This window comes from Scatophagus argus, chromosome 3 (genome assembly GCF_020382885.2).
Source record: "Scatophagus argus isolate fScaArg1 chromosome 3, fScaArg1.pri, whole genome shotgun sequence".
Classification (NCBI taxonomy): Eukaryota; Metazoa; Chordata; class Actinopteri; family Scatophagidae; genus Scatophagus; species Scatophagus argus.
In genome coordinates this window covers 24,424,569-24,437,846 of record NC_058495.1, presented here as the reverse complement: position 1 = coordinate 24,437,846, position 13,278 = coordinate 24,424,569, and the positions used below count along the sequence as shown (strand labels likewise).

The 13,278-nt window shown below is 43.4% G+C and overlaps 1 protein-coding gene across 2 annotated transcripts in view; it reads right to left on the bottom strand.

Moving 5' to 3' along the window:
* Positions 1-13,278, bottom strand: part of mtss1 (MTSS I-BAR domain containing 1) — a 45,723-nt gene that overhangs the window by 9,280 nt on the left and 23,165 nt on the right. For both annotated transcript variants that reach the window (XM_046384961.1, XM_046384962.1), the window contains 5 exons: positions 9,711-9,795; positions 9,181-9,272; positions 9,032-9,106; positions 328-485; positions 103-210 (listed from right to left, as the gene is read on the bottom strand). In XM_046384961.1, the coding sequence (XP_046240917.1) occupies positions 103-210; positions 328-485; positions 9,032-9,106; positions 9,181-9,272; positions 9,711-9,795 (518 nt within the window). The remainder of the gene's footprint in view (positions 1-102; positions 211-327; positions 486-9,031; positions 9,107-9,180; positions 9,273-9,710; positions 9,796-13,278) is intronic.

The following is a 13,278-nucleotide window of genomic DNA, read 5'->3' as shown; positions in this document are numbered from 1 at the left end:
GAACAGTACTGAAGCTGAACGTTACTTTAGGCTTGCGGATGGCGCTTGAGGAAACGCCTCCCTGTAATACCGAGAGTATGAGAGGGAGGAAGAGGAGGGTACCTGCTCGCTGGCGGGTGGGAGTTTATTGGGCTCAGCTGTCAGGCTGGTTAGATCTTCCAAAATGGTCTGCAGGTGGGTCACCTCACCCAGCATGTTGATCTCATGGTCCTGCAAGAGCGCGCACACGCACACAAATGAAGAGGGTGGTTACAGGTTAACAGGCTTTAAAGGTGACCACAGTCCTGTGCAGGTGGATCTGAGTGATGACACACGTGCAGCACTGACCAGCACAGGCTTCAGCATGCTGACGAAGCTGCAGTAGCGCGCTCTCTCCTCTATCAGCGCTCTGCACACGGCCCGCTTCTCCGTCTCCTCCAGGACGGCGTAACGCACATTGACGTCCTGCAGCGCGCTGTCCAGCTGTCCCCGAGCCTCGTCCTTCCCTATGGAAACACACACACAAGAGGAACTGATGAAGATGCAGGTAGGAACTGGACTGTCGATCTACATCATCGACTGTGCATCAGTCAACTGCTTAGTCATACTCTGTCTTACTGAATCTGAGTCTCTTTTTAAAGCTGATACACGGGACAACTTGCTTAGATTTTTAACATCTGATTAATTTATTTTAATTAGTGAAAGCTGAGAGCGTTGGGCATGATGTGAGAAATAGTTTCCTGTTTGATTACAGATACAGAGTTGAACTACGCAGGTCAGGTGAGCCAAAAAGATTTGAGGTCAGTGAAGTATCTTTGTCCTCCCTGCACTGAAATTACAAATGGATTTTATTTTCCACCAAACCAAACAGTCACAGAATGGACACACCCTGTAAAATAAATCAAACATTAATTTATTGTCTGTGACGCTGATAACAGAGTTACAGCATCACTGGTGACACTCAGCAGAGGAGGAAACTGAACACGCTCAGGTTGTGATACCATATTCCACCAGCAGGGGTCAGCACAACACCACACACGTTGATGTAATGCTTTAGAACACACACACACACACACACAGTGTCAGCTGTCACACATGTGCTGCCCGACCTTGTCCTCCAGTCTGAGTACAGTTTGTGTGATTCTAAGAAAATGTGAAAACAGATTCACTTCACTGAGCTTTTGCTCTATTCATTTAATTCATTTCATTTAATTAGGCATCTGTTGTATATTTATTGCCTTAATAGTTTCAGTGCCGGGAAAGCATCTGATAAATTAACAGAAATCGTGACACTGTGGAGAGGGAAAGAATTTGACAAAGAGAAACACAGACAGAAATCTCCCTCTCTTTCCCTGTGATGTGATTGTTTACTGGCCTCCACCACCGGCATGTGATCCCGACCAGCCTCATCGTGTGATCCTGCCCTGAGAACAGCGCATGAAAAACACAGTTCACCACTCCAAAGACCTCCTGTCTTTCTTACACACAACCCCCTCTTACCAAGCCGAGCAGAGGGCCGTTCTGCATCCGCCTGCTGTACACGGAGGACATTTTGTGGCTCTTTAATCAAAAAATGTAACACCATTCTTAACACTGCAGTTGGAGTGGAACATTTCTGAACATCTCAGAATCTATGAATATGCCATTTGTCATTTCAAAAGTGTTGCAGTTATGCTCAGCGTATTCCTTAATAATAACTAAGCACAGCTAAGGATGATGGGAACATCTTAGCTTTACAGGTTTTTGTTCAAAATCCAAAGTATTGCATGAACTGAAAATGTGACCTGGTGACGGTGCTCGAGAAAGTGATTAAAGTCCATCCCGAGGAGGACAGAAACGTCTGAAAACCCTTCCAGTAGTTGTTGAGACACTTCACTTCAAACCACAAATGTCAGCCTCATGGTGGCACAAACATTTCTCATGAAATGAATCTTATTTGTATGGAAGATAAATGTGCAGTCAATTAAAATGTCTCCACTTCTTCACATTTGAAAAGTACAAGAGGACAACTAAAAAACCAGCAGAAAATAATCAGCTCCAGTATAGACTACAAACAACCCACGAGCCACGAGATGCTGACAGACGCGTCGCTCTGTGGTGGATCTGTGTGGATCCTGACCCGAGCCTGCTGGATTCAAACCTGCAGGTAGAGGAGACAGACCGGGCTCTGACCTGCAGACCACCCAGCAGTGGGAAAACCAGCCCACTCAGTGTAAAGAAAATAAGTCCAGAGACGGTGGAGGGAGAGCGCAGAGGAGTTTCAGCACAACCCACAGAGCCGACTATTGATTCAGTTCGATATCTTACTTCCATTTTATGCTATTTATACTTCAAAATCTCAGAGTACCTTTTCCTCCGCTACATTCATTAGACAACTGCAGCAACATTTCAAATTAACATTTTACAACTTTAACCTTTGACACTCTGGGTACATTTTGCTTATTTGACAAAGAGGAGTACAATTAGAAATGCAGGACTTATACTTGCAATGGAGTATTTTTGGTACGGGAGCTGAATACATCTTCCAACACTGTTTCCCACTGACACGTAAATGCAGCGTGATGGTTTTGGTTGAAAAAGCCTCACCAAAGTATCGGACTGATCTCTGGGCTTACCTGTTACCTGTTGCTCTCACACAAACGTTGAGGTATTTTTTGAGCAAACACGGTCAAAACCAAAACCTCGCAGACGCAGAAAATCAGAGACAGAGACAGTAAATCCCGTGGAAAACAGTGAGAAGCAGTTTTCCACAGGCAGACACACTGCAGACTTTGTGTCATAAAGCTCAACCTAAACACGACCTGTTCCCTCAGGTGTGTGTGTGTGTGTGTGTGTGTGTGTGTGTGTGTGTGTGTGTGTGTGTGTGTGTGTGTGTGTGTGTGGGAGCACGCAGAGGGCAGAGGGTAATTTCCACATGGCAAACAGAAGCCCAGTGTCAGCGAGCTGTTAGCCCCTCTGACGTCTGGCCTCTGTGGAAACACACAGACAGACCGCGTTCCTACAAGGCTCTGGCTCGACACCCACAATAACACAAAGGCCTGAACCCAGAGGCTCCGTTCTGCACAGAGTCAGCTCGTTCGCCGTGTTAAAGGTGAAAGACAGTTCAGAGGAAGCTCACGCTCACCGGCTAGGAAACGTAACAACAGCAACAGTGTGCATCCAGACAGGTGAGGAGTTGCTTTACTGATTCGCTCTCCGACAAAGACATCACGCGGTGACTGTAACACTGGTGGGTACCTGGCAGTAAACATTACAGTAGTGGCTGAAAAGCTGACAGCCAAAGTCTAAGTTACTTCGTCACAAGCTATGGGATCTTCTCCCCATCGCCGTGGCTCCGGACGACACTTCCCAAATCAGTCGAAATCAAACAGTGTGTGCAGGACCTCCGACATCAGCAGTGGATGTTTCATTTGCTTGTGAAGCGCGCCGCCATCTTACAACAGGGTTCTGGCTTTTGTGCTGCTATTGGATGTTTTAATGAAAGAAAAATGCAAAGTCTGCAAGAGGGGATAACCTTCTAAAGGTACACAGTTGTTGTACAATATTTTAATGTTACAAACTTAACTAACTTATGTCAGGTAATCAATGCCAGGTGACAAACTGGATATTAAGAGATGTTTTTCCCTCCAATACCTCCCCACCTGGTATCACCCCACTCATCCATACTGACGTCTGAAGGTGGAGGACTGAACCAACTGTGGTTGTTTTGTTACAGGAGGGTAAATTTTAAAAGGAGGATGAAAATTCAGATTAACTAGGTATCTGTGCATCTTTTTCCCCATAACAGTATACTGAAAAAAAGATTTTCTTCCAAATATTGTGCAGCCCTAAGTGTGTTTTTATTTATTAACAAATCCAACAAATGATGAGAGCAAAACCAACAGTGAACTGAGCCTCCTACCAAGTATTGTCTGTGTACAGAAAAGGCTGACATATTATTAGTATTCCTCTGTGCCACAGAGCTCCATTGTTGTCCAAAAACTATTAAAAACACATCAGTGAGTCACGCCGTTGCACTGACTGACATCTTCTTTCAATACCATGAACACACACACACACACACACAAACTCAGACTGTAGTTATTCTGACTCAATCAAACATACAATGTCCTGCTGCCAGAAATACTCACGAGGGAACAAAATGTGTTAATGCACATATTAAGAAGACAAACGCAGAAGAGTAATAATGTGAATGTCTAACTTTTAATACACCAAAGACGTGCTGACTGAGAGGAGAAAAACGTGCTTCTGATGTTAAAAATGTCAGTTTAAGTTATAGTTCATGAATAAGAACGTCACTGACTGCATTCGGAGGCGTGAAGCGTGAAAACCAGAAGTCACAAACTCTCTGCACGTCAGGGCCTCATTAGTTGCACTTTCTTTAACTGTAAACCAGTCTGTTAGCATTCCTCACTCGCACAGGTACTGCTCGCCTCAGGCTGGGTTAAATGAGGAATCACCAACAGAGGCAACAAGCTGCTGAGAGATTATGTGTGGGTTAATGGTATTTCGCGTACAAACACTTTTTGAAGCAGGTCGAGACATGAAGCAGCTGTATGCAAAAACACGCCTGGAGATTCAAATGAAAGCGGCTGACGCGCTGCAGCTCCTCGCCATCTCCTCCGATTTCAACTTTAACACTGCGCTAACCTTTACCTTTATTAGGCCTTTCAAACTGATCTTTCTGCCTCCACTTCTCTCAACATCTTCATCCTTTTCCATTTTTTCCTCATTTCTCCTGTCTCGAGTTCCCCTCGTCCTCCTTCAGCCTCTCTTCTGTTTGCTCGACATCCTCAGTTCTTCTTCACTGTCCTTCTGTTCAACCTTTTCTGTCTCTCTACATTTGAAAGCCACATCACATCATCCATTTCCCTCCGTCTGCAACCACTTGAGGAATAGATAATTACATCACACTTCTTCTATTTTTTAACATATTGCTTCTTTTACTCTTTCTTGGAGTTGGGAATTCCCTTTCGTGTCTCTATCACTTTATACATTTCCTTTTCTTCTTCTGCAAACCTCTTCTTCTTGCTCTCACTCCATGGTTCTCCTATCTGTCTAACCACAGTAACCACCGTTGAGTCATGCAGAGGATGACTTAAACCCCTCCCTCCATCCTTGTCTCATCCTCCCTCCTCTTGTCTCTAAAGCTACATGGAGTTCAAGGTCAGCAGCCATCTTTGATCTTGTCCCCTTGCTGTCCTAATCTTCATGGGTATTTTTTACTCGAGTTCTTCACAGGCCTAAAACCAAGACCTGAGCCAGGCCTGCACCTTTAAGACCCAACCTCACAAACCTCGACCGGCGGGGCCAAGTTTAGGAGCTGGATCATGACTCAGGCCTGTTGCTATTGTTTTGCTGTTGTTATTATTAACAACTGTGAAGCACCGACTTTACTGTCTGTGAAGGTGGAGACTGGGGTCAGACTGCTTTCACTGTTTGTTGGCATAAAAAAAAGGTTTGGGTGATGCGAGGGAAACGTCAGCTGTTACGTATAAACACTGAAAAAAAAGGTTTGCATGTGACTATGATTCTTAGATTCCCTAACGACCACACATGTACCAGTAAGGCATGAACTGAGCCATGTTGGCGTGGACAGTTAAGGGGAAAGTTAAAGGGATGTTGTCCTGCACGGCTATGTTACACGACTGTATGTACTGCATGTCACGTATGTCATACCGCAACTGAGAGATCAGCACGTAAGCTTTTCATTTTACTGAACATCACTAGAGAGAGTGCTTAAGCTAAAATGGGACGTTAAAGGGACAGTTCACCCCAAATTCATGGATAGGAGGCGAACTAGACAAGCTAGCTAAGGTCACAGCTGAGCCAACGAGGACGCCATTAATGTATACATTCCTCCCAGTGGTGAGCACAAGCCTCTCGTCCATGAGCAGATGCATGTTTGCTTCTGCGCTCTCACATGGTGTAGTCTCATGCTTTATGCAACAAAATGGTTTGAGTTCAGAAGCAGAACTCGCTCACTAATTCTGTCAGATTAAGTTACAGAGGAGGAAAATTATCTGATTAATGCATTCACTGCGTTTTAATTAAAGTTCCTATAATTATAAACTGTCATCGTCTCTCAGTGGCGGCGGGGCAGCGTTCAGTTGGGTTACATTTAGGGTTAGGCTCCAAGAGTCAACCTTTCATTAATTCAGACCTGATTTTTTGAGAATGTAACAGCCTTTATGTGTTTGTATGTAGGTTTTCATTCACATAGATGAATGGGATAACAAATAACACCTTTATGTATGCATTTGCATTCTCTTTTCCTCCTCCTCCATCATCATCACCATCATCATCTGCCTCTTTCTCTCTCCCAGCAGTTGGAGATTCCCCGGAGATCTAAAGTGGTTACATGCCACATAATGACAGAGCGCACTCACACAGACTCATATGGAATGATTAGTGTTGGGACAGATGTTTACTGTTAAGAAGTTTTCTTTCAAACCTACTCTATTATACTACATATGTTGTTGCAACAGTCAAAGCAACGGAGAAAGAACTGAAGTGAACTGACAAAGGAGAGACAGATGGTACGAGGCTGAGGGACAAAAACAAAATGATTTAAATATGGAGTACAAATAGAGTTCAGAGCTGCAGTGGAGACTTAAACACACTTTAACCTTAGTGTTACATCACTATGGGTACTGAAGAGCCATGCTGTTAGCAGACGGGTGGCACATACTATAAAGCTGCAAACTGAACAGGAAACAATATCTTAATATCAATACAGCTAATCCACAAGATGATAGAAAGTTAACAGGGCGCCAGCTGAAAATAACTGGACTTTTGTTAAGTGTAGTTTTCCTTTTCAACAACAGCTACAGCAGTGTAGTCCTTCTGGCTGTGCTTACTTATTATATGGTGCCTCCTCCACACACACACACACACACACACACACACACACACACACTGTACAGCAGAGATAATTATAATGTGAAGCCTTGATTGGTGAGTGTACAGAAACAGTTTTGGTACACTGCAGGAAAAAGCTGTGTTCTTACATGTGTGTTTATGCACGCGTGTGTGTGTGTGTTTGCGTGCATGTGCCTCATTACACGGTGACACCATGCGAAGCTGCGGCTCCGCCTCTGCATGTGAATTTCTTTCGCTTACTTGTTTACTCGTCGTCTCTCTGAGTCTTACGGTCTTCAGAGACCAGATGACCACATGATTCTGATCATTAACACGTTTAACATTTAAACTCTCCTGGTGATTCAGTTCGTGCAGAAAAGTCACAACAACTGACTGAACTGAGAGACAGTAAATGAAAATGTGTAGAAAAAGACAGAAAGAGGGAAGAAAGGAGGAGAGGAGAGGAGAGGAAAAAAGGCACATAGCAGAAAACATGTTCAGAGATGTTAAACCCACATCAGACACCACTCCGCTGGCCATGGGCGGGTCTGCACTCTGACTTTGTGTTTGAGCGCGTGTGATGTGTGCGCCGACTATTTCTGTGTCTGTGCATTTGCTCGCTGGATTTGTCGAGAGGGAGGACGGAGAGGATATTTGTATAAAGGCCTTGAGGTTTCATTTTGATTGTGGTGTGTTTGTGTGTGTGCGTGTGTGTGTTTATGCACACATGAGTGTGTGTTTGTGCACGTGTTTGGGCGTTTCCGTTCTCTTTCTACCATATAAGGCCATCCGCAGTCTTCCCTGGTGAGCTTTGATTATGGGATGGTGAGACCAGGTGCAGCCATGGGAACCACAGGGTGTGTCCCTTTGATAGCGAGGAAGGGAGTGGTCCAGGTGCCGGCCTGGCAGTGTGTCTGGGTTGCTACGGCAACATTCCAACTGAAAGTGAACGCAGGCCTCAGAGCACAGAAGCTGCTCGGACAGTGTGAATTTAGTCACGATTCACGGAGAAGAAAAATAAAACAGAAGCTGCTAAAACCAGCAGCTTCAGTTCAGATTTCAGTTTTAAATAACAACAACAACAACCTGACGGTTTGGGTCGTTGAGTGTCCGACATTTAACGAAATCAGTCTCTCGTTTGTGCAGAGAAAAGTCCAACAAGCTCCAATAAAAGATTAACCAATTCTAAGTCGAGACTAAGAGCAAGGCCCAATTTAAGATTGATCCAACAAATACAAGTCAAGTCAGATAATAGATAAAGTCAGATAATAAATAAAATAAAATCTATTGATCATAATCACTGTCCACATTCTGAATTAAGGTTTTTTTTTCTCTATACGAAAACGCCCTGAAGATTATAGACAGACTTGAAAATAGCCCATGAATTTCTCCATTAAAAGATGACATTGCATTAAAGATGGTTCCTTTTTGGCACCAGCTAACTCACTCTGCATTATTTGCATCATCCAAAACGTCACAGTGCCGTAGAGCCTTCTAGCTGGCTACCTCGCTACCGATATGTTCGAGTACTGTTGATCTTGTCAGCTGAAGTTCAGAAGACGTTTAACGCTGTAATCTCGCTAGAAAAAAGGATTCAAAATCAATGATGATCTAAAATCATCAGACCACCCACGCCCATGTTATACTCCTCCTGAGCGTAATAAATTCACTTGGAGCTGTGATGTTAGACTGTGTAACTGCAGGGTAAAGAGAAAGTAGGATATTTACCACTAAACAGATAATAAAACAGATCTGTGAAATGACTACTGGCAGGGCAAGCTTAGGTTTTGTACTGTGCACGAAGGGGATCCTTAAAAACATCAAAAACCATCAGAGAAAAATGAAAGAAACCTACTTTCCCCTGCTCCAAAACAAGACCACATAAGCAGCACATATCTGACAACACTTGAGCACAATGCGAGCAGGATCAAACAGGCTCCTCGTGTTTACTGTGGAGGATCATCTCACCCTGTGGAAGATGGTTTTAATTTTCAGCAGGTGGCTTCTTCTTCTTCTTCTGAAGTAAACAAGCTCTGCTGTCTGCGGCTTTGACGCTGAAGTAAAACCACCAGCGCTATTCTTTACCTTCGTTTGACTTGTGATGACCTGATAGACATTTTCATTGCTACAGCGTTCATTTCAGTGCTGCCGAAAACATGAAGGCAACGTTGGAGCTGCCAAATGCTCTTACCTTTCTTCACCTTCTTCTGCAGCTTGATCGTGTCTGATGATTTTTTCTTGATGTCTGCTCTGGCCTTCTTGTACTCTGAAGAACAAGAACGAGTCAACAGTGAGGGAGAGTTTGTGTGTGTGTGTGTGTGTGTTAGCATGTTGGCATACCTTTAGCATGGTCTTTGTCCAGCTGACTGGCCACTTTTTTCCACTCCTCCATCTTTAACTCCAGCGGAGTGATGAGACTTTCTGAGAGAGCTCTGAGAGGAAACGACTTCAAGTCACACACGATGTCTGTGCTTAACCTAATTTTCTTCAATCAGTCATATAAATAAAATCTTCATCACTTTTACAGTGTGTGTGTGTGTGTGTGTGTGTGTGTGTGTGTGTGAATCATGTGACTGAAGGTTTTTCTAATGACAGCAGACAGTAATGACAGATAAATGGCTGTGATGTTGTGTGAGCAGTGACAGTGATGACTGGAGAAATCAAGACAGCACGCAACTCCTGCTGTCACACCCACACACACACACATACACACACACACACACACCAGCTCAGAGTCATTAGCGTGTCTAGTTCCCACAGAAAAAGGTGTCATCACACCATCATTCACACCTTCACCTGTCCTCCCTGTCTAGTAAATGACACCTGCGATGCTACTGTACTGCACGTGTGTGTGTGTGTGTGTGTCTTACGTGGTGAACAGTTTGAGTTTGGACTCGATGCTGCGGTGTCTCATACACATTCTGGTTAGCGCTGAGCCAATGTCCTTGGTGGCACCTGGAAAAACAAAACAGCAACACAACAATCGGATGATGAGCTTCATGTCAAAAAGAAACTGAAAACAGTGGAAACATTTAACTGTTGAGCTGTGTGTGTGTGTGTGTGTGTGTGTGTGTGTGTGTGTGTGTGTGTGTGCACGTGTGTGTCATCATAAGCTTCATATAAGTTGTATTGAGGAAAATCAATGTGATTAAGATCTTAGGACCAGTGTTGTAATGAGTGTTGAAACAGTGTGTGTGTGTGTGTGTGTGTGTGTGTGTGTGTGTGTGTGTGTGTGTGTGTGTGTGTGTGTGTGTGTGAGTCATTATGTAAGAAACCTCCCCCTTTCACAATCAGCCCCAGTTAATTGGTTTTAACAATATAACAATATTAGATTTAGGTCTCTCTCTCTCTCTCTCTTTCTCACACACATACATGCGCACACACACACACACACACACACACACACACACAGACCATTGCAACAGTAGACCTCTCATAATAAGATTCACTGTCTAATACCACTTTATACCAATAGACACAAACACACACGGTGCCAGTGATTCTTTTAACCAAACACATTACAACATCTCAGCATGTAATCAGACTGACACAATACTTAATTGTTCATCTCTCTCTCACACACACAAACACACACACACACAAGCTTTTAATCATTTTCATTATTTTTTGGGAGAGACTAAAAGTACTTTTTCAATCCATTTGAAATGGTGCATCAAAGAACTTTTTATATATTATTATTTTTAGACTTTACTAATGTGAAAAGTTTGTATGCAAATAAAAAAATGTGATTAACACGGAAGAAAACTCACTTTTAACCTGTTTGGAAATTGCGTTTTATTTCCAGCAGTGCACTAACAGCACATTACTGTTTTGCAAAAGCTCCAGGTTAATAAATGCATATAATACAAATTATGTTATGCACTAGAAAATTGATCTCAGCTGTTCTGATTAACTACAGGATACTAAAAGCTGCTCGCTGATTGGTTGGTTGCACAGGTGAGAGGAGTATATTAAGGACTATCATAGACTGGGTAAAAGTGGTTGTCTATGACAGAAACAGGGCTTTAAACTCCTCATACTGAGGCAACTTTTAACCATTTTCTTTAACATGGAACTAATTTGTCTGTCGTGTAAGTCAGGTGTTTACTTTTCGTGTTTTCTAGTACACAGTCCATTCTGAGGAGGGCAACCGTGCTATGGATATCTGATATAATTGTACCAAACTAATTACATGATAATGCGGGGGAGCCTATCGATACTGTGATATCAGCTGGATTACAGCTGAAACGATGAGTCGGTTAATCATTAGTCAGCTGACAGAAAATTCATCTGCAACTATTTCTGACAATCAGCTGCTTCGGCCATGTTTCGAGCAAAGCTGCCACAGACGAAAGGATTTGGATTTGGATTTCTCTGTTTTATGCCACAGTGACCTAAATATCTTTAAGACTGCTGGTCACACAGAACAACAATTTTAAAAACATCAGCACAGACTGTGGGAAACTGTAACGAGCATTTTTTGGTATCTTGGTAAAAATAACTGCTGTTATCGTCACATTATTGATCATTGATTATAATTAAGAATGAACAATCTGTACTTTTTTCAAAACTGCAGCAATAATTATCTGCTTTTCACGGCCGATGCTGAGAAAACAGATAAATTCACATTTTTGTGAAGGTCATAACCTTTGACAGTTAGCTGAGTGTAGGCTAAGCAAAGATGTATGACTTAAAATAAGATAAGATGTGTTGTGTCGAAACGTGCTGACTTTTCCCCTCCTCTTTGAACCGTAAAAAACATCCACACGGGCGACAACACGTTTGACTCTGCAGTCTACACTGTGCGCCATGCGGCTCAACCCGAGTGCAAAAAGCTGCTCTTCGTTTTCTTCTTCACCTCACACAAACCATCCTGAAAGGTGGATACCCCACCTACTGCATCAGAGTGTTTAGATCCTGTGCTCCTTGAAAGCAGTTCAGCTTCATATCATCAGCTTTATTTATTGGCTATTATTTCATTATTGGCCAATAATCTAAATTTCCCATTACTGGACCACTGATTTACAGGTTAAAGCATCCCTATCAATGAGCGTTATTTAGAGCCCCAGGCTGGGTGTTGTTGATTATCAAGCATACAGTGACACTGGGGTTTATCAACATGACTCAGCTCGACTCCGTGCTGAACAAAGCGACGCAGCAGATTTACTGTGAAGAGTCTGAACTGTGCGAGTTCACACTGACTCATTTTGTGTCATTTGAATATCAAAATCTGAGAGCTGCACAGGGAGGAAACTGACAGGCTTGCACACACGCATGCACACACGCACATGCACACACACACACACACACACACAGTCACTGCTGAGTTACGAAAAAAGCTTTAAAAAAAAGAGAAAAAAAATTGATAGCGAAAGACATCAGTTGTGTGACTGTGAGATTATGCGTGTGTGTGTTCGTTCGACAGATCCAGCACGAACAGGAAGTGATGTCACAGTGAACCCTGCACTGTCTGTACACACTTCACACTCGCTTGAAGCACTCACTCCTTCAATCCCTCCCTCTTCCTGTGCGTGTTTATCTCCTTCTTTATCTTCATTCTTTCGCTCACAAAAACTCACGTAGCCTCCATCAGCCTCTATACATCCTCTTATTCCCTCTCTCATTGCTCCGTTTCTTATCCATCTCTCCCTCACCGTCCTCCATCTGTCCCTCTGCCTCTCTCCATCATCCCCTCTCTTCCTCCTTCCTTTCCTCCTCTGTTCTGCCGACAGCTCAGAAACAAAACACTAATTATCTACCCCACACACACACACACGCACACACACGCAGAGAGGAACATGAGCAGAGACGTGGCAGAGAGCGGGCGCGCACACACACACACACACACACACACACACACACACACACGTTCAGGTATGATGTGTGGGTTAAACGTTTAAGGTGTGGCGAGGTGTGTTTGCTTTATTTGCCTGTCCCTCCCTGTTGCTGCTGTGAGCTCAGAGAACATTAAAGTCATGAACGTTGAAACGCAGCAGTAACATTACCTTAATGCGGCTAAAGTAGACGCTTCAAAAGTCTGTCACGCAATGTTTTGAGAGCGAGCGAGAGAGAGAGAGAGAGAGTGTGTGTGTGTGTTTTAATTCCTTTAAAAGCCAATCCACATTCATGCTTTTACCAAACACAGCACAGTTTTGGTGCACAGTCTGTTACAGTAAGACTGCGTGATCTTCAAAACATTAAATCACCATACCTTTCTTAAAGACGCTCTAATAAATGCGGTGACCTTAATAACAATGGCACCAACCAACAGACACACAGAGTTAGAGACTAGCAGCTACATGTTCCCCTTCACTTCACCTGCTAAAGAGCCAGATATTCTTCTCACGACATGGCTAAGAGCTAAAAACAAAGCAAATGGACACAAACAGCTGGACTGATGAGGACTGTCTGCTGGATGCGTAAATAAGCACAACACAT